The sequence below is a fragment of the Gorilla gorilla genome, chromosome 5 (assembly GCF_029281585.2).
Source record: "Gorilla gorilla gorilla isolate KB3781 chromosome 5, NHGRI_mGorGor1-v2.1_pri, whole genome shotgun sequence".
Lineage (NCBI taxonomy): Eukaryota > Metazoa > Chordata > Mammalia > Primates > Hominidae > Gorilla > Gorilla gorilla.
In genome coordinates this window covers 176,659,212-176,680,352 of record NC_073229.2, presented here as the reverse complement: position 1 = coordinate 176,680,352, position 21,141 = coordinate 176,659,212, and the positions used below count along the sequence as shown (strand labels likewise).

General features: G+C 35.4%; 1 protein-coding gene across 20 annotated transcripts in view; it reads left to right on the top strand.

Moving 5' to 3' along the window:
• The window catches only part of SYNE1 (spectrin repeat containing nuclear envelope protein 1), a 522,579-nt gene that overhangs the window by 125,563 nt on the left and 375,875 nt on the right, over positions 1 to 21,141 (top strand). For 14 of the 20 annotated variants that reach the window (XM_055390866.2, XM_055390867.2, XM_055390881.2 and 11 more), the window contains 7 exons: positions 3,912 to 3,932; positions 4,400 to 4,492; positions 5,132 to 5,310; positions 10,097 to 10,293; positions 12,782 to 12,891; positions 16,729 to 16,779; positions 20,606 to 20,713. In XM_055390866.2, the coding sequence (XP_055246841.1) occupies positions 3,912 to 3,932; positions 4,400 to 4,492; positions 5,132 to 5,310; positions 10,097 to 10,293; positions 12,782 to 12,891; positions 16,729 to 16,779; positions 20,606 to 20,713 (759 nt within the window). The remainder of the gene's footprint in view (positions 1 to 3,911; positions 3,933 to 4,399; positions 4,493 to 5,131; positions 5,311 to 10,096; positions 10,294 to 12,781; positions 12,892 to 16,728; positions 16,780 to 20,605; positions 20,714 to 21,141) is intronic. The other 6 variants (XM_019029254.4, XM_055390870.2, XM_063707957.1 and 3 more) reach the window with 3 other exon arrangements.

The following is a 21,141-nucleotide window of genomic DNA, read 5'->3' as shown; positions in this document are numbered from 1 at the left end:
TGGACTTTTATTAAAATGTAATTAATGTTTAAAATTCCTTTAAATTGTGTATTAAATAAGGCAGGCAGTTGACTACTTGCATTATTGTTGAGAATGAGGTACCTGATACCTCATTGTAGAAAGCAACTAGTGGAAAGCAGTAATGGATTTATTCATTAAGTTTTCAAATTTATGAAGAAAAGCTAGTAACATGGATGTTTACTGAGAGTTTTTTGAAATTTATTTCCAAATAATTCAAATGTTTTACTTTTTTTCTTTTCTTTCTTTTTTTTTTTTTGAGACAGACTCTTGCTTTGTCACCCAGGCTGGAGTGCAGAGGCACGAACTAGGCTCACTGCAACCTCCACCTCTCAGGTTCAAGCGATTCTCCTGCCTCGGCCTCCCAAGTAGCTGGGACTACAGGCACGCACCACCAAGCCTAGCTAATTTTTGTATTTTTAGTAGTGACAGAGTTTCACCACATTGGCCAGGCTGGTCTCGAACTCCCGACCTCAAGCTATCTGCCTGCCTTGGCCTCCCAAAATGCTGGGATTACAGGCGTGAGCCACCACGACTGGTCTCAAATATTTTTTAAACATCTGTGAGCTGTGTATTAGTCCGCTTTGGCTGCCATAACAGAGTATCACAGACTGGGTGGCTTAAACTACAGAAACTTATTTTGTCAGCGTTTTGGAGGCAAGAAGTCCAGGATTAAGGTGCCTCAGGGTTGTTTTCTGGGGAAGCTTCTCTTCCTGGCTTGTAGACAGTTCCCTTCTCTTTGCGTCCTTGCATGACATTTTCTTTGTGTGAGTGTAGAGAGGAAGATCAATCTTTGGCATCTCTTCATTTTTTTTTTTTTTTTTGGTATTCATTGTTTTTTTTTTATTATTTTTTTAAATTATACTTTAAGTTCTGGGATACATGTGCAGAATGTGCAGGTTTGTTACATAGGTATACACATGCCATGATGGTTTGCTGCATCCACCAACCCATCATCTACATTAGGTATTTCCTAATGCTATCCCTCCCCTAGTCCCCTACCCCCTGACAGGCACTGGTGTGTGATGTTCCCCTCCCTGTGTCCATGTGTTCTCATTGTTCAACTCCCACTTATGAGTGAGAACATGCAGAGCTTGGTTTTCTGTTCTTGTGTTAGTTTGCTGAGAATGATCGTTTCCAGCTTCATCCATGTCCCTGCAAAGAACATGAACTCATCCTTTTTTATGGCTGCATAGTATTCCATGGTGTATTTGTGCCACATTTTCCTTATCCAGTCTATCACTGTTGGGCATTTGGATTGGTTCCAAGTCTTTGCTATTGTGAATAGTGCTGCAATAAACATACATGTGCATGTGCCCTTATAGTAGAATGATTTATAATCCTTTGGGTATATACCCAGTAATGGGGTTGCTGGGTCAAATGGTATTTCTGGTTCTAGATCTTTGAGGAATCACCACACTGTCTTCCACAACGGTTGAACTAATTTACGCTCCCACCAACAGTGTAAATGCGTTCCTACTTCTCCACATCCTCTCCAGCATCAGTTGTTTCCTGACTTTTTAATAATCGCCATTCTAACTGGTGTGAGATGGTATCTCGTTGTGGTTTTTATTTGCATTTCTCTAATGACCAGTGATGATGAGCCTTTTTTCATATGTTTGTTGGCCTCATAAATGTCTTCTTTTGAGAAGTGTCTGCTCATATCCTTTGCCCACTTTTTGATGGGGTTGTTTGTTTTTTCTTGTAAATTTGTTTAAGTTCCTTGTAGATTCTGGATATTAGCCCTCTGTCAGATGGATAGATTACAAAAATTTTCTCCCATTGTGTAGGTTGCCTGTTCACTCTGATGATAGTTTTTCTTCATCTTTTTTAAGAACACTAATCTCACTGGGCCCAGCATGGTGGCTCACTCCTGTAATACCAGCACTTTGGGAGGCCAAGGTGGCCAGATTGCTTGATGTCAGGGGTTCGAGACCAGCCTGGCCAACATGGCAAAACTTCATCTCTACTAAAAATGCAAAAATTAGCCAGGTGTGGTGGCGCATGCCTGTAATCCCAGTTGAGGCAGGAGAATCGCTTGAACCTGGGAGGTGGAGGTTGCAGTGAGCCAAGATCGTGCCACTGCATTCCCTCCTAGGCAACAGAGTGAGAATAATCTAAAAAAAAAAAAATCTGATTAGATTAGGGCCCCATGCTTATGAACTCATTTAACTTCAATTATCTCTTTAAAGACTCATTCTCCAAATACAGTCACATTGGGAGTTACATTTCAAAATATGAATTTTGGAGGGACACAAATAATAATTCATTCCATTCAAGCCTCTGTCTTACAACTCAGACTTCTCCAGATTACATGGGCCAGGTACAATGGTCTAGTCCAGGATTCTCAAGCACTAATGTGCATCAGAATCACCTGAAGGTTTTAAGACACCTTCCAGAGGCTCACTTCCTTAGTTTCTGGTTTAATGGGTCCAAGGTGAAGTCTCCGATTCTACATCTCTGACAAGTTTCCAGGTGACGTGCTTGCTGCGACTCTGGGAATCACCCTTTGAGAACATCTGGCTCAACATCCTTCTGCTGTGGTTTTATCTGTCAATATGGTCCCATCTTCCTTCTGGCTTCTGGAAATTCTTCAATCTCTTTGGATGTGTCTCTATTGCCCATCCTACCCTCCTAGGCTACTAAGAATGTATTGTACGTTCAATAGGATTTTGCAAGAGATGGGAGGTTAAATAAACAGACAAACCAACCTGTGCTCCCTAAACTCATTGTGAAACACATTTTGGGGCAGATAATCATGGAAAACATTTTTCTTCACAAGTTAGGCAAAAGATCCTTTAGCTTCTGTAATAAATTGAATATGTTAACAATGTACAATTTCAAGTACAATTGGAACTGGGTCGAGGTAGGATAATCAAATTATATTCAATAGCACTTTTTAAAAAATGATGCACAAGGAAAAGGAAGAAATTTTCCCCTGTGAAATTCATTAATCTTATGGATATTAGCATATATTATAATTTTTTTGTGTATGTATGCTAAAATGGATGTGGAGAAAATTCTGGAGAAGTTGTAAAATGAAGCTCTCAAAATGATCCTAGAGATCATAGTAGATTCTTTCATAAAAAGTTAAAAAAATTGATGTTCTTTATTTTCCATAAAGATATCTTAAACGTCTTATACTGATTGATTCAAAGGAAGTAGATATACAAGTTTGTAATCTATACCAGTTCTCAATTTTTATTTTTTGTCATCGAACCTGATGAATGAACTTCACCAGTGAGACAAAAATCCCATAGGTATATCTCAAATCGTTTACAATGATTTTTGTGCTAGCTTTTACTCCACCTCTGTGATGTAAAACTAGTAAATTTAAACTTTCAAGAGTAAAGTATTTGAGAAATGATTTTGCATCTGACACAAATTTAAGTAAAAAATGTACAAACATCTGAGCTTTTTATTGATAACACACTTCATGAAATCTTGGCTGAGAATTATTGAGCTAGAGGTCTGAGGGGTACTTTATTATTATTTGTTTTCATTTGTTAGGAATTATTAAAAGGATGTTTTTGATGGTAGGCTATAGAAATTGAATGAGATAGACTTAACCATGTAAGTCCATTTTGCTGGGACTTAGCAAACAACTTTGTAGTGGATGGAAAACATTAGCATGAATAATTGGGGGTCAATTGTACATAGATTGACGTCTCTCCTTAATGCTTTATATGTCATCACCCAAAAGTAGGGAACTGAATGCTAATAGGCTCTGTTTTGCTATTTCTTGCCTTTCCTTTGTTTTTCTTTAAAACGTATTGCCACAGTCAGGTTCTAAACTGACTACCTACCTCTTTATTACCTTTGAACAAATAATGCTGATTTTGAAAGATGATTTATGTATATCTATTATCTTCTCCCTTTGTTTTTCATGTCAGTCCATGCACAGAGGATCACCGGTTAGTACAAATTTTAGAATTCTTAACTCCTGATTTTTATAGGTAAAAGGGAACATAAGTTACCTGCTATTTGGTAACAAACTTCAAAGTAAGTGCATCTTCTTAAACTTCTCATTGCAGTTTCTTTTAAGCTCCAGTCAACCTCTAAATATAAATAATAACATTTTTTTTCTGTTTGACATTTTTGTTGGTAATTGCCTGCATGTTATATTTTTTCAACTTTAAACAAAAGAAGTTTCTGAAATCCATTTTATAGTTTTTACTTTGTACACCTAACAAATCCCCCTGAAATTTTCACTGAAACCTTGTGCTTGTTTGTTTCGGTGCCTCACTCTACTTACTCCCATGTACTATTACATAGGCATGATCCAATCTTATTGATGTCTACTAAAGGCCTAATTGTTACATAATTAAACGAGTTATAATGTTCTAGTACATTACTAGTACAGTTTCTCTTTTTTAAACAGATTAAATTAGTCAACATTAACTCCACTGATATAGCTGATGGCCGACCCTCAATAGTTCTTGGATTGATGTGGACCATTATTCTATATTTCCAGGTATTGTGCTACAGTTCCTCTTTCAGTTGATGCAATGTCTCAGAGGGAGATCATGGTGGCCATTTTAATAATGCTCTCATTTGCCATGTCTTTGGGGTTGATCCTTAACTTAGCAGAAATGTACCTTTCACACATACGTTGTTTCTTTGGTAGGAGAATTTCCTCTTCTCCCTTGCAAAGCTGTTGCATGTGGAACCTCACACCCCGAAGAACTCCAGCAGAGGTGCCCAATCTGAAAAGCGAGCACCTCAAGATGGAGATGAAATATTGTTGCAGAAGGAGCTCAGGAAAATTTTCTTTTTTCTTTGGAAGGGAGCACTTCTAAACTCCTTTTAGACATGAAGGGGAGGAATGAACTTGCCATTCTATTCAGAATAATTGTTCTAACCATTAGGTTTTAGTTGATTAATTCATTCATGTATTCTACAAATATGGATTATTGTATGTAAGATACACTAGGGGTGCAATGGGAAGTGCAAAGAGGAGTAAGATATCAATCATGCCCTTTAAGAGCTTGCATTTTGTCAGGAATGTCAAGAGTGTTAACATACCTCATTTGTTGCTGGAAAAGTAAAACATCTGAGGAAATAATAACAAAGATAATGCTTATATTTTTGCTGGCTGTTAACTCACAAACAGATTGAAGAGTTGACCAGCAACCTGCCCCACCTCCAGTCTTTGTCCAGCAGCGCATCCTCTGTGGACAGCATAGTTAGCTCTGAGACTCCCAGCCCACCAAGTAAACGGAAGGTGACCACCAAGATCCAAGGAAATGCTAAGAAGGCTTTATTAAAGTGGGTTCAGTACACAGCTGGCAAGTAAGTATCAAGAGTTTGTCTAAATTTGAAACCGTTAAATAATTTGAGTTATGAATGTTCCTAATTGCAACTTCTAATGATTGCAAAATGTGAAGAGACATTTGAATGAATGGCTTTGCCTTAGCGCTTGTTTCACTCTTGCCTTGAATTGAGATATAAACAAAAATCACCACTAATACTCTAGGAAAATATGCTCTTAAAAAATTAATTTTTTCTTTATTCATGCGATTGGGCCTAATTAATTAAACTGACTAATCCTAAACTTTGAGTAGCATGAGGGATAATTCTATTTAGGTCATTGTTTAGAGTTTCTGCTCCTATTAAATAATCTTTATATAAATAAATTTGAAGTTTAAACTTGGTTATCTCTTCATGAGACTATTATGTTCTATTTAAGAACAGTGTGAACTGTTCCAAAAACATTTTTTTTTTTTATGTTCTGAAACTTTCTAGCAATTTGAGTTTTTAAATTTTTTCCCTTTGGTCTCATTTTTTATCTAGAGTGTAGATTTTTTGTCAACTCTAGCTTTGTGAGCTGAGAATTTGCATCTAGTTTTCAGTTTTCCTCTAGGCATAATAAATTTACATGTGTATACATTTATATGATAATAGTGGATAGAAAATGACTGCTCTCAGCCAGACGCAGTGACTCATGCCTGTAATCCCAGCTCTTCGGTAGGCTGAGTTGGGCAGATCACCTGAGGTCAGGAGGTCGAGACCAGCCTGGCCAATCTGGTGAAACCCCATCTCTACTAAAAGTACAAAAATTAGCTGGGTGTGGTGGCGCGTGCCTGTAATCCCAGCTACTCGGGAGGCTGAGGCACCAGAATCGCTTGAACCTGGGAGGTGGAGGTTGCAGTGAGCTGAGATCAAGATTGTGCCATTGCACTCCATTCTGAGCGACAGAGCTAGACTCCATCTCAAAAAAAAAAAAAAAGAAAAAGAAAGAAAAAAAGAAAAGAAAAAGAGTGCTCTCAAAAAGTACTTTTTCATAGCAATTTCAATGGAGTTTTCAGTTGATCATATAAGTATTTTGTAGTCTGATGTGGTCAGGGGTAAGTCCTTTCATGTAGAGTATGCTTTTGTTTGATTTTCCTAAACAACATGTAAAATTACTCATTTTTTATCTTGTTTTGCATGCTTAAATGTAGTCTAAATTTGATTCTCTACTTCTGGAAAATAGTTGTAAACAAGTACTTATTATAAAATATTGAGGTACTAAACATAGGGAGTTCTATATTTAAGGTGTTTGAAGAGCAAAAATAAAAAAATAAAAAGAGAAACAAAGGATGTAATTAGTGTTACTAATTTATGTTGTTTTGTTTAACTTTTAAAGTGTGTTGCTGGTTTTCTAATTTGGGCTATGTTTTCACGATTCAAGTTGTAGTCAAATATATTTCTGAAAACAAAGCTTTGTGGCTCTTTAGAATCTGAAGTAGAAATGAAATAAAAAAACCCTTCCCACATTGCTGGAACACTGTTTAATTGCATCCACAGTGGCATTACTAATCTCTCTTACAACTTAACTGGGTAGGGAGAAGACTGGTGACTGCACACTGATGTGTCACGATGCCATTGCAATTAAACTTTGTAATAATGTCAAGGTGATATTGTGTGGTCCATTGCTTCACACGGCATTAAATTAACCAAAAACAAATTGATTTTCTTTTAATAAAACAGTAGCTTGAAGTAAACTCAAATTTAATGCTGTTGGAGTTATCCAGCATTTAATTTAGTTTCATGCATGCTGTGTTGGGTTTCAAAGATGTGCAAGAGTCTGGTGACAGCTCAAAGTCATTGCTACAACTTATATGTTGGTAACATCAGTGGAAGTTTTACTTTCCTTATCTGGGCCAATATCCAGAATCCTGGGCCTGAGCGTTCTCCACCCGTGAGCAATCAATAAAATCCATTTCTTTTGTAGCTGCATAAATTGTAGAGGTTTGGGGCGATGACTTTTCTCTGCCATAAAAATTCTGTAATGAACACATGATTCCATGATGCTACCAAACTGTTGATAATTTTTTCTAAAAACTGCTTTTTACACTATCCCAGTATGTACTTTTCAAGCAACTTATTATCTAACATGTGTAAAAGGCTTTAGAATCTGTATCCATTTTGAGGTATGAGTGATGTTATTCCTAAAATCATAATATTTCGTGGGACTCTAGTTTGGAAGTTCATCACACTCATAAGATTGAAGATGGTGGGAAATGATAAAACATCCAGTAAACACTAGACTAGTTATCAGGATGTATCCACTGTTTTCGTATAAAGTTTAAAAATATTTGAGAAATAAATTTAAAAATGATTTCAGTAACATAAGATAGTTAAGCCCTCTAACTGCTAAAACTAATTTCATCCACTATCAATACATATTATCAGAAATAAAAGCTTTAAGTTATAGCATATCTTACATTTGCATAACTATTGTCACATTTATAAGAAGAACAATTATATTTTCTGACAAAAATTAGTAAGGTAACAAAATAAATAAATATATGCATATACGTAGTTATTCAAAGTAGCTTGAAGTAAATACATATTAGAGGTCAGAAATGCTTATAAATTGGGCACCGTTCATCACTTCTTTAAATGGCGTGTCTTTCTTTTGGTTCATATCTAAAATTCTCAAATAAGACGTTTGAACTGAAACTAAAACTTTTAAGGAATATTACCTACTATTTTAACTGATACAATAGGAAACAGTGTGTGTGTATGTGTGTGTGTGCATACCTACATATATTTTTTCAACAAATATAGAAGAAATAAAATGTGCTGAAACATTTTTAATTATTTCATTACAGTAAATATTTAGAAAAGCATATTATGTATTTCTCTTTGAAAATGTCTAAAACAATACATAAGTTCAAGAAAATTAGAAATAGCTAATTACATAGTGAATATTTATTAGCTAATTATTTATTTACACCCCACTTAATTTTGTTAAAAACTAATTTGAGGTGGCTGAACAAGATAAAAAACATTTTTAAATGAGGAAATGTGGACAAAGAAAAATAAAATGAAGTCAGAGATGGATTACAAATGAGTAGATAGAAACGACATACTGTTCAACCTGCATGATTGTCAGCTGTCTGCTGAAAAAAATTATATCTGTACTACCAGAGACAAGCTTGAAGATAAGAGAAGATTCAAGATTACTTTACAATTTCTGGAGTCTCATAAAATTGTTTTTAGGATATTTATTGATGAAGCCAATGATCAAGCTCAATGATGCATAATATATTTTATGCAAACAGTGTACATTGGTAAAACATGTTTTAAAGTGAATGGTAAGTTGTCTACAATAAAATTTAAGGATAGGCTGTGCACAGTGGCTCATACCTGTAATCCCAGCACTTTGGGGGGCCGAGGCAGGTGGATCACTTGAGGCCAGGAATTTGAGACCAGCCTGGCCAACATGATGAATAATACAAAATGTTTGTATTCTTATTGTATTTTTTGTATTCAATAATACAAAAATTAGCCAGGCGTTGTGGCACATGCCTGAAATCCCAGCTACTTGGGAGGCTGAGGTGCAAGAATCCCTTGAGCCTGGGGGGTGGAGGTTGCAGTGAGCCGAGATTGTGCCACTGCACTCCAGCCTGGGCAGCAGAATGAGTGAGATTCTGTCTCAATAATAATAATAATAATAATAATAGACACTTACAAACTTATTATATTAATCAGCATACCATTCAGATTGTATTTTTTCATGAAAATTTTGAGATTCTAGTGAAAATTAATTGAGCAATATTTTTGCTTTAGTTAGAGACATCTATAAGGTTAATGAGACTAACTTTTTAAAAAGAAGCTACTAGATGACTTTATCCATTGAATGTTCCCTAATTAAGTGATCATATTTGCAGGCCCTCCACTTATTCAAGGGGTGCAGCCGATGCTCAAAATCATCTTTACAACTCTGTTTTTGGAACTGCCTTTATAATTGATAAGTTACATGTAGAAAAAAAAATCATTCATTGTGAGCTTGCCTCGCTTCTGTTTTCCAAGGGCAAAATATGGCTACCAACTTGAATCAGTTCCTTAATAACTGGCTTTGAGTTAGTCAAATCCGCCACCAAAGAAAAAAGATTTACCACCATGGCTTTGCCCTCAAGACAATTACCAAAAAGGAGCTTAAAAACAATTTTATTGGTGGAGTAATTGGAATTATTGTTTGCATTTAGGTGGAATACAGGGTCCTTTGTGAACACTTTGAGATATAATTGCAATATTTGCATTTGTCTATTCTGTTGCATTTGAAAGTATTCAGCCACATTATCTTAGTCTGTGATAACCTGTGTACAACATAGTGCTGCTTCCCATTAGAAACGTGTTAGCTCTTTCTACAAAAAATATACAGTGGTTAATTGCTGTCACTTTTGGCATCTTTATAATTTGGTTTCTTAAAATTTTTTCAGACATTTTTCTCTAAATTGATTTTTCTTTATAAAATAAATGTAAACATCCTTCAATAGCTCAGCTGGTAGAGCAGAGGACTGTAGGGGTTTGAGTATAAAATAAATGTAAAAATATGCTTTAAATTAACTATCTTAATTGCTGAAAAATCCAACATAGAAATCTCTAAATATAGAACCAGAATTTCGACATCTTATCTTGTTGCCCCCTAAAAATTTTGTTTCCCTTAATTTTTCTCAAATACAATGAACTGATACAGCTCTCTGCATATCGTTGGTGAAAAGCACTGGATTTTGCATGAGGCCTTGAAGAAAGTGCTTGTATCTATTCAGAATGTGACATCATTTTATGTTTTTATAATACAAAGGCAGACTGGAATAGAAGTAAAAGATTTTGGGAAGAGTTGGAGAAGCGGGGTTGCCTTTCATTCCGTTATTCATGCCATTCGACCCGAACTGGTGGACTTGGAGACAGTGAAAGGCAGATCCAACCGAGAAAATTTGGAGGATGCTTTCACTATCGCCGAAACAGAACTGGGGATCCCAAGACTGCTAGATCCTGAAGGTAGGCTGAATATTCATTGACTGTTATATACCTTAACACGGAGGGTTTTTATGTCTTAAACCCAGAAATACACATGACTTCCAAGATTCTATTGGAGGCCAGAAAGCTGGAGAAAAGTGGCAAGTAATGGTATTTTCCTGCATCAATTTTCTTCTGGATAAATATCTACCACCATGGTTGGGGTAAAATATGATTCCATTGCTCCAAACAGCACTTTGGCATTGGTATGTCAGTCGGGTGAACTGGACTTAATATACTTAAGGGTGGAATGAAAGTTTTAGAAGTGTGTGTATGAGGGGTAGGTGACAGGATAATATAATTACTCTATATAATCTCAGAGGTCTGGAAGATGTAGATTATTCATACTTAGAGATGTTGTTAACCATGCAGTGTTTTGGTGTCAATCAGCAAACTTCACAAATGTTTGACTAATATTTGTCATTTCAATTGTTTGGCACGTGTTTTGGTAAGGGCGTGAGTGCTAAGACTTTTTGGAAATGGAGTGAACTCTTTCAAGCCTTCAAAAGACAATTTAGATGCCTTTGATAAACTTTTATAAACTAATAAGTTGTTATGTTGAAACAAAAGTATCAAAGTGAAGTTTCCAAATGTCACAGATAATTTCTTATTTGGGTTGGCAATTATGGACATTTCTACCAGTGAATGCAGAAATGTAAATATACAGTGAAAGCAAATTGTTTTTCCCCTCTCCTCCCTACCCTTCCTGGCCTCTGGTAACCACCAATCTACTCTCTGTCTTCATGGGATCCACCAAAAATTATTTTTAACGATGGAATTTCAGACTGAACTTCCCTAGCTCTAAAACAAAGAGGATAGACTTGTGTTTCCAAGAGTAAGTTACAGAGACCCAGTTAGGTTTCCTCTGAGATGAAGGGCCCCATGGAGATTCCTTGCCATTTTAGGATTCTGTTTTTGAGTCCCACTCTGCCCCCACCCCCACTTTCACTAGGATATCAAAGGGCTTTCTGCCTTCTTTCTGCACAAAAATAAATCAAGGGAAAAACACATATTCCAGCCATCGACTTCAGAGGATGTATCAGAGCTGACATTATTCCTAGAGTGGGATGAAAGGAGAATATACATGATTCTTTCATATCCACCAGACCGGAAGATCTTAATATTTTCTTTGATGATTAGAAACTGAGGTTGCCTAAATACAAGGCTATCCTAGATACAAGACGTTCCTCTAATTTCTTAATGAGAACTTCCCCTTCAAAAAGTTATTTAGCCAACTTGGATGTATAAGCTTTTAGGGATACAGATTAAGTAGACCAAAAGCTATAATAATAATTATTTTATGATTTACATATATAGTTAACAGCATATACTATGTTAAATCATGTATTAAATATTGCTTTTCTTTCCACTTTCATATTTCCTGAAAAAAAAGTTTTACTCAATGGTTTGACTCATCACCTTTGAGTCATTTAACAAATTTCAGAATACATTATCTTCGCTTCCTTTTAAATGGTGTGAGTTGCAGCACTCTTTAAACCCTATATTGCAAGTCTCTAGAAATTATACCTCTAATCAAAAAGAACTTTTACGAAAGATTAGATTAGTTTTATACTTCATTGTGGCAATTTGGTTTGCTTTCTGCTCTATAAATTGCTCTGTAAGATATAATCATTTCTATTGCCTTTAAAATTGATATTTAAAAGACTTGTTTACAACGCGTTTTACTTATGCATTCTTACCTCCATGTATAATTACTAAATCTGTATGAATCTATTTGCCTGATTTTTACCATTTGTATTAGATAAATATCTGTAAGCTTCAAAATCACAGTGATGGAGGGCTTCTCAGGCAGTTTCCCTCGAAGAGTGCTTGATTGCTCAAAGCACTGTAATTTGGAGAGAATGCTCCAGAAAGAAGAGGCTGCCCAGGAAATTGAATATAAGGCATCTGCCTTTCTTCTAAACTTAAATTTGTGGGGGCAGAGAGGGGGCTTGTCTATATTTGGCCATATATAGTGTGTGTGTGTGTATATATATATATATATATATATATATATATATATATATAAATAATGTCATTCAGTGTCACACTTGTAAGCATTTTTGTACTTCCTATTTATGCCAGTTCTAAAATTTACATATTATTTGTGTTCTATTCACTAGTATGAATAGAACTAGTATGAGATACTGTATGAGTAATCATACCGTATCTCACCCATTTGGGAGATACTGTCTCATGAGATACTGTATGTCTTATTTAAATGACATATATGCTACTTTCTTAAACGCTGTTTGTTTAAATGTGTCATCTTTCTGAGTAATATAATTTTCATCATGTAATATCCAGACTAAATTTGGTTTACCCTCCTCCCCGTCCGAAATTCTAAGTAGTACTTCTGTTTTTCTTCTGCTTTTAGCGTTTTTGGTGTGATAGCTAGATACCAAACTTGTATTATCAAAATCCAATGAATGCTAATTGATTTATTCACATTTCTTTTTTGTTTTTTCAGATGTTGATGTGGATAAACCAGATGAGAAGTCTATTATGACCTATGTAGCCCAGTTTCTGAAACATTATCCTGACATCCACAATGCAGGCACTGATGGGCAAGAGGATGATGTAGGTATTTGCTTTCTTCAAGTATCACTGGTATATGCAATGACAGTGACTCAGCTTTTTGAGTATACTGTTCTCAAAAAATTAAATTTGAATGCATTTTAATATGAGACCAACTGATTTTAAAAAGCTATCACCAAATGGGGTAATGATTAGAGGAAAGGGTTTTTCTGGTTTGTATGTTAGATATATTAGAGAAAGCATTGCTAATAACAAATGTAAGGTATGTGATGCTGATACACTAAAACAGAAAAGATAGCAGTGTTGGGAACTCCATTTTAGCGATCTGAGAATTGACGTAATTGTATTTCTGTCATAGCATTTGCAAATCTAGATCTTGAATCCGCTCGCTCTGGTTGATCTGATCAAATCTAATTTTGACTTTTGGATTTTATTACATCTATTGGCAACAAACATATGGAAGTAAGACACAATTTGTAAAAGTTCTAATTATTCACTGTCATTAGATTTTTCAGCCTTTAAATAATTTAAATAACATTAACATTTTTCATGCTGCTCAAATTACATATGTTAATTGTCATAAATTTTTTAAATCAAGAAAAAAAGGAAAAGGAAAAAATTTTCTGTATTTGACCTTCTAGAGAGAACCTATACCAGAGAAAAATTAATATGTTGATGTTAATTCCCAACGTTTGTATTGTATATGGCAGATACATACAATATTTTAATAAAAATAGAATTATGGTATACATATAATTTTATAATTTTCTTCTTCCATGAACATTATAAAGAATTCTGCAGATCATCATATGTATGTACATTAATTTATTACTCAATCTTGTTTTAATTTATAATTTTTGTTGTTATAAGCAATGCTTTTATGAACAATCTTGTAATAAAACATTGTTCCGAGATTCTTTCTTTTTTTTTTTTTTTTTTTTGTGAGATGGTGTCTTGCTCTTTCGCCCAGGCTGGAGTGCAGTAGCACAATCTTGGCTCACTGCAACCTCTGCCAGCTGGGTTCAAACAGTTCTCCTGCCTCAGCCTCCTAAGTAGCTGTGATTTCAGTTGCACATCACCATGCCCAGCTATTGTTTTCTGTTTCTAGTAGAGATTGGGTTTCACATGTTGGCCAGGCTAGTCTCAGGCTCCCGACCTCAAGTGATCTGCCTGCTTCTGCCTCCCAAAGTGCTGGGATCACAGGCATGAGCCACCACGCCTGGCCAAGATTCTTCTTTAGAAGTGGAATTCCTAGGCTAAAGGGCATACAAAATTTTAATGCTTTTAAAAATGTTTTTCGTGTTGCCTTGTAGAAAGTTTGTCCTATTTCACACTCCAACCAGAAAGTTTGTCCTATTTCACACTCCAAGACACCAGACTGCCTGTTTTCCTGTTTTTTTTAAACAACGGACATGACCATTCTTTTAATATTTTTGAAGTAGTATTGTATTCTATTTTTAATTACATAGAGAGGTGGATTCACTGCGGAATTTTAAATTAATTAGAAGTTGCTCCTCCTCTTCCTTTCTCCTTTCTTCCTGAAAAAAATAATTATAAGGCAAATGACATCAGGAAAAATAAGAAATGGAATTTTCAAGATGTGTGAAAAACTGTCTGTCTTCACTGTTCAGGTCTCAGCTGGAGTTTTCAGAGCAGTTTGAGATGACAATGAAAAGTAATAAGAAAACCAAAAAATGTAAAATATGTTTTCTTTTTTTTTTTGAGATGGAGTCTCGCTCTGTCGCCCAGGCTGGAGTGCAGTGGTGTGATCTCGGCTCACTGCAAGCTCCGCCTCCCGGGTTCACGCCATTCTCCTGCCTCAGCCTCCCTAGTAGCTGGGACTACAGGTGCCCGCCACCACGCCTGGCTAATTTTTTTGTATTTTTTAGTGGAGACGGGGTTTCACTGTGTTAACCAGGATGGTCTTGATCTCCTGACCTCATGATCCTCTCACCTCGGCCTCCCAAAGTGCTGGGATTACAGGCGTGAGCCACCACACCTGGTCAATATGTTTTCTAAATAGACTTAGAAACATATATAAAGAAGAAAAAGGCTAAGGAGCATAACCAAAAGCTTACAAGTAGACGTCACGCCAATAGTTAGAAATCAGTGACTTCATAAAAGAATAAGCAAAATAGAGGTAACTGCTGTTTCGTAGGTCTCTAAATGAAATTAATTTGGCATTTGATAGAAATATGTTAGCTTCTTAAAAACAATAAGTTCAGGGAACCTCTTTTGTTCCTTGCCAGGATTGGGGCACAAACATTGGCCACCAGAGTGACTTATCTATAGTTATTACTAGTAAAGTAATTGTTTCTAAAAAGCACCACAAATGGCTAAAGCAAAGACTCCATGTGCAAATGCTGGCATGGATTGATGCAAATATTTTGGAGTCATCTGGGGCTTGCTGGGTTTTGACAATATTGCTGTGTGAATAAGAAACTCTATAAGAAAACACATTAGACTTACCTCATATAGCACAGAGAAAATCCATCCAAACTTCCATCTGGTTTTTATACGTGAAGTCCTTATATTACCTAGATGGATTTATATCTAATTTGGTGTCTGAGGTTTTACTGTTTTAGAGTCTCTGACATTAATCATCTCTCCAGATTAGTAAACTTTGTGGCTGGAAGCATCTAAAAAAACAAAAGGAGATGCTTTAGTTAATGCTCATGAGCAGGAGTTTAATGCAAAAATCCTTAGAGATTCGAAACACACAATCTATTGATATAAGCTTTTTAATATACTTTACTAAAGAAGCTTTATTATTTTCAGAGGTTACTTTAATCATCCAGAAAATAAATTCTGGTCGTTAAAAAAATTCCCTCTATCCCTTTCCTAAAAAGAGGATGCATATGATTTATTCAGGCTTATTATCTCAAAAATTAATTTTGAGGAAAATGTATTGGAAGCTTCGCCCTTTTTTAGTGGCATTTGTCATGTAGTACATAAGCATCTAAAACTGAATATTTTGAAAAATGTATTTTTTTGTTATGACATAGGGCTTATATTTAACAGTTAATGGTAACCTGATTCTGTCTAGTGAACCTTTAATATTTTGTAAACTATGCATGTTAGTTTTGAGCCCTCACCTCAAAGTACTCAGTATTTGTCACTCAGCTCTTACTCTCTTAATTCATTTTTTAAAAAATTCTTGGCATGAACATATCTACCAGGCTTTCATTTTTGTGTGTATTTGATTTATATATCCCCTTTGTGATTTTATTTGAATTAAATATTTTATCGATACCATTTTAAATATGATTTTCTTACTGAAAATCGACATCACCGTGGGTTTTTTTAATCTCATCCAATAAAACTGATAAACTTTTCCCCTTAAGATATTTCTTGAATAATTAGCACTCAGTCATAAATAAATAAAATAGGTCTATTGGCTTATCTCATTCACCTTCTAAACTTTCATTTATTTTTTCACCCATCTGTTCTTCCATTGCAACAAACATTCCTGACTGCCCTAAGAAGCACAACACATTCTTAATTCTTATGAGGACAAAGAAACATGTGTGCTGTGTATATTTATAGGGAAAGTAATATGAGTCCATATAACTCTTCTTTACATAGTTTACCTTCTAAAATATTTAATGTTATTTCGAGATATGTTTACAAAATATATAGCTACATATGACTATTTCAAGTTAAAAATGTGATTTCTAGGAAATGATGTTGCCTTATTGGAGTTGAATATTTTTGTAGTTTCAAAAGCTATGAAAATGTCTTAAAGTAAATATACCCTTGAAATGATTGCCTATTTCTCTAAAGGCAGATGCCTTTCCATTGATTTTATTCTTGTTTTCTAAATAATTTTTGACCCTGATTTATATTATATTTCTATATATTATCTTTTCATATTGTTAGGAAATACTTCCAGGTTTCCCATCTTTTGCAAATTCTGTACAAAATTTTAAGGTAAGATTTAAGTAATCTTGCATTGATGACCTCTTTCAAACATCCTGCATTCTGTAGCATTTTAGTCATTCCCTTGCATGTTTTTGTATTTATGTATACATTTCTCTTAATACTTTAATCACATCATTTGTGTTTCCTTTCTAACAGAACAAATAACATACATATGTGTTACCAAATGTTAGTGATAGTCTAAGCTACTCCCATGGACTTGCCCATTAATCTTTCATTATAAAATGGTATCTATCAATTAATTTCTTCTTTATAATACTTAATAACACTAATAAAAAGGACTTACAGTAACTACGTATGGTGTCTTTAAATGTGACACAGAAAATAAAAACAAAATAAAGGTTTAGTTTTGTATCTTAAAATGTTAGCAGAGAATCAATGAACAAGGTAAGTATTCGATCAGCTTGTCAGTCTGAGTTTCCTCACTCTCTTCTGCTCAGTATTGGGTCTCATGGTTTAGTAAAATTCATGACATGTAGTGGGTGCTCAAAAGATATTAGCAGAATGAATGGTTATGAATTCCTGTCCATATCCAAGTTATTGAATGCATGTCCCATATTTCAGCTTTTCCGTTTTTCTTTATGTTCCATCTAGGCCACAGGTTAAGGATATTTGTATTTATATCAACATTGGAATAGAAAAATCAGAAGCAACTAATTTCATATCAGATAGTAAATTTTTTAAATATCATGCTCCATAAAGTATGAGTTTATGTATATGTGAACATGGTACACAAATGTAAATGTGACTTATATGTGTGTGTTTGTTTGTATGTGTGTGTATGAGTGAATGGGAGAGAAAGAAAAACAATAAAGTGAAAGAAAAAGTAGAGAGAATGCTGGCAGTATAGCTGCTTGGAATTTAGATATAAGCAATAGGTTGCCACGTCTTCTGAATGTGTGTGAAAGTTATCAGTTGAAGAAAAGCCCCAGACTAATGGGCTATAAATATTGTTTTGTACTTCATTTTTCTCTTAGAAAGGAGAGTGTTGAGTATATAAATAGCGACATCCTTCTCACCTTATTGTAATCTGCTAGACACTTTCCAACCATTAGAAAGTCATTTACTAAATAGGCTCTAATAAAGTTATTTTAAGAACATAACCCTTTTCTCTCAGATGACTTTGTGTAACAAATAGCTCCTCTTCAGGGCAGTCAAGTGCTTTTTAAATGCAGAAGTTGGTGAGCAGCCTGTCCTCAGGCTCACAATGAAGTCTTGTGCTCACTGTTAGATGGGTCACTTCTGGTGGCCACACTGACCTCTGGTACCTTGGGGACACACCAAGAACAAGTTTTCTCTCTGAGCTCATAAGAATGTGGTATCAATGCTTTTCTGGGCATGAGAATCAACTGATAATAAAACATGTACCTTAATTATATTCACCTGTTCATTCAGGAAAGACATCCTGGGAAGAATTGAAGTTTTGTAGTCTTGGGCTCCAGTTCCATTTCTTTCTACTTTTAACTGAGTTTCTAACTTATTGCTTATTCTGCAATCATATATTGAGTGATTCTGAGTGCCAGACACTGTGTTAGATGATGGAGATTAAAAAGATACATAAGGAGTGTCAAACGTGTCCATGTGAAGAGCCCACCAAACAGGCTTTGTGCGAGCAATAAAGCTTTTTAATCACCCAAGTGCAGGCAGACTGAGTCCGAAAAAGGAGTCAGCAAAGGTAGATAGGGGTGGGGCAGTTTTATAGGATTTGGGTGGGTAGTGGAAAATTACTGTCAAAGGGGGCTTTTCTCTTGCAGGCAGAGGCAGGGGTTACAAGGTGCTGAATGGGGAGCTTCCGAGATTCATTGTCCAGAGAAAGAATTTCACAAGATCAATTGATCAGTTAGGATGGGGCAGGAACAAACCACAATGGTGGAATGTCATTGGTTAAGGCAGGAACCAGCCATTTTCACTTATTTTGTGGTTCTTCAGTTGCCTCAGGCCATCTGGATGTATACGTGCAGACTTGGGCTCAGAGGCCTGACAAGGATTTTGTGTAGTTGTCCCTAGATATTCACAAGTGATTGGTTCCAGGACCCCCAAGATAGCAAAATTTATGATGTTCAGGTTCCTGATATAAAATAGTGTAGTATTTGCATATAACCTACACATATCTTCCCATATACTTTAATCTGTAGATTATGTATAATACCTAACACAATGTAAATGCTATTTCAATAGCTGTTATACTGTGTTGTATTTTGTTTGTATTATCTTTATTGCTGTATTGTTATTTTTATTATTTTCTGAATATTTTCAATCTGCTATTGATTGAATCTAAGAAAACAGAGGGCTGACTTTATATAATGCATTTGGGTGAATATTAGCGCTGAGGTTGTCACAGGATCATAGAGAAGTGTTCTCAATATATGATTCCTTCACCAGCAGCATCAGATTCACCTGGGAACTTAGACATACGGATTTTTGGCTCTACCCCACATCCACTCAGCCAGAAACTCTAGGGGTGGTGCCCAGCAATTTGTGTTTTTATAAGCCCCTCAGATGATTTCTAGTGTGTACTAAGTGTGAGAACCACTGGCATAGGAAACAGATGCCCTCACTCAGACTTCTGGGTTAGAAAATCTTCCTAGAGTAGGTTGTGCCTGAGCCGAGTTCTGAAAAAGGCATTATCCAAGGGAAAATGTGGTAAGTGTTTAGGCAGAAGACAACTGCTTTTGCAAGACAAGAAAGTGAGAGAAGGCATGGATCATGAGAATATGACAACCTCTGTACTAGACATGCTACATAGATTACCTCTAATTCTCAGCAAAACCATTGAAAGCGTCCGTGATGATTTAACACACCCTTTAGTACATCCTGTAGTACAACAGTAGAGAGGTTAACGAAAAAAAAAAAAAAAAAGACACACCAAGCTCACAGAGCTAATGCATGGCAAAGCCAGAATTTGAAACCAGTTTAGCCTGCCTCCATAAATGGCATTCTTTCTATTCGGAAACATCACCTGCCAAGGGGGACAGTCATTTTACCTGTGTCACAGCACTGTCAGCAGCAAGTGAGATGCTGGAGTTGCATTTTGTAAATGCCGAAAAATCATGTACCATATGATTATGAATACTTGGCATTCTTATGAGACACGACATCTTGATGAAAAGTTAGGATATTTTCACTAAATCAGTGCTATGATAGAATGGCCCTTGTCATTATTTGTGAAAATAAGTATGAAAATCCCAATTTTATTTTTCATTTTTGAGATGAGTGGTGACCTGGATACATTTATTCACCAAATAACTTGATAAATCTCTAATAGGTATTATGTTCCCAGGGTCTAGGAATACTGTGTTGAACAAGATAACTGTGTTTTCTGTCCACATGGAGATTGTAATACCTAATATCAGTTTAAATAGTAATATAGACAAGTCACCCAATAGTATTCTGGGTGTAACTCCTCAAATTCAGTCAAAATGAATCCCATCTAGAACTGTCTTCTGGGTTACCAATGGCTTTGGGTAGGAAGCAAGCCACAGGACTGTGTTTCTACTCCAGCTATTACTCTTATTATTTGTGTACTTAGGAAATTCCCTCCTGGTCACATTTTCTTTATTAAATTAGCGTTACTTGGCAAAAAAAAAAAAAAATGGAGTTGGTTAATTTTGTTATTCAATAAGATAACTAAGATACTTTTCTCGAGTTAACTTTTGCTTCTTACTGTCCTAAAGGTGGGGGTGAGGAGAAAGGAAATTTTTCAGAGACAGTTGGGACTTACTAAATATTAAGTCTCTTCTAGAATCAGTCAAGTATTAATCAGCAATTAAATAAATGCACAGATACTAATAAAATTGTAATGTCTCCTCATTTCCAGAGAGAAGACAGACTAATTTTTAAGGAAATGAAAGTTTGGATAGAACAATTTGAGAGAGATTTGACAAGAGCACAGATGGTGGAATCAAATTTACAGGATAAATATCAGGTAATGTATGGAGAAGATTTTTGAATTTTTCAAAAGCTATTTTTGACTAATATTTATATATTTCATTTGATCTCCATTTAATGCTTCAAATTACATTAATGAGAAAAATCTTTAAAGACATAACATTCATTACCCTAAGTTTGCATATAATTTAATAATTGTATTTCTAACTTATGTAGATAGTCTTAAGTTGCATTGTGTCCACACTATATATGGAGCACTGAGGCTTCATCACTTTTCCATAACTCAGTCTTATAGATGACTTGGAAAACAAATGCAGAGTCATTGTGTTTATAGAACTCATGAGTTTTTTTTTTTTTTTTTTTTTTTTTTTTTGAGACGGAGTCTCACTCTGTCTCCCAGGCTAGAGTGCAATGGCGTGATCTTGGCTCACTGCAAGCTCCGCCTCCTGGGTTCACACCATTCTC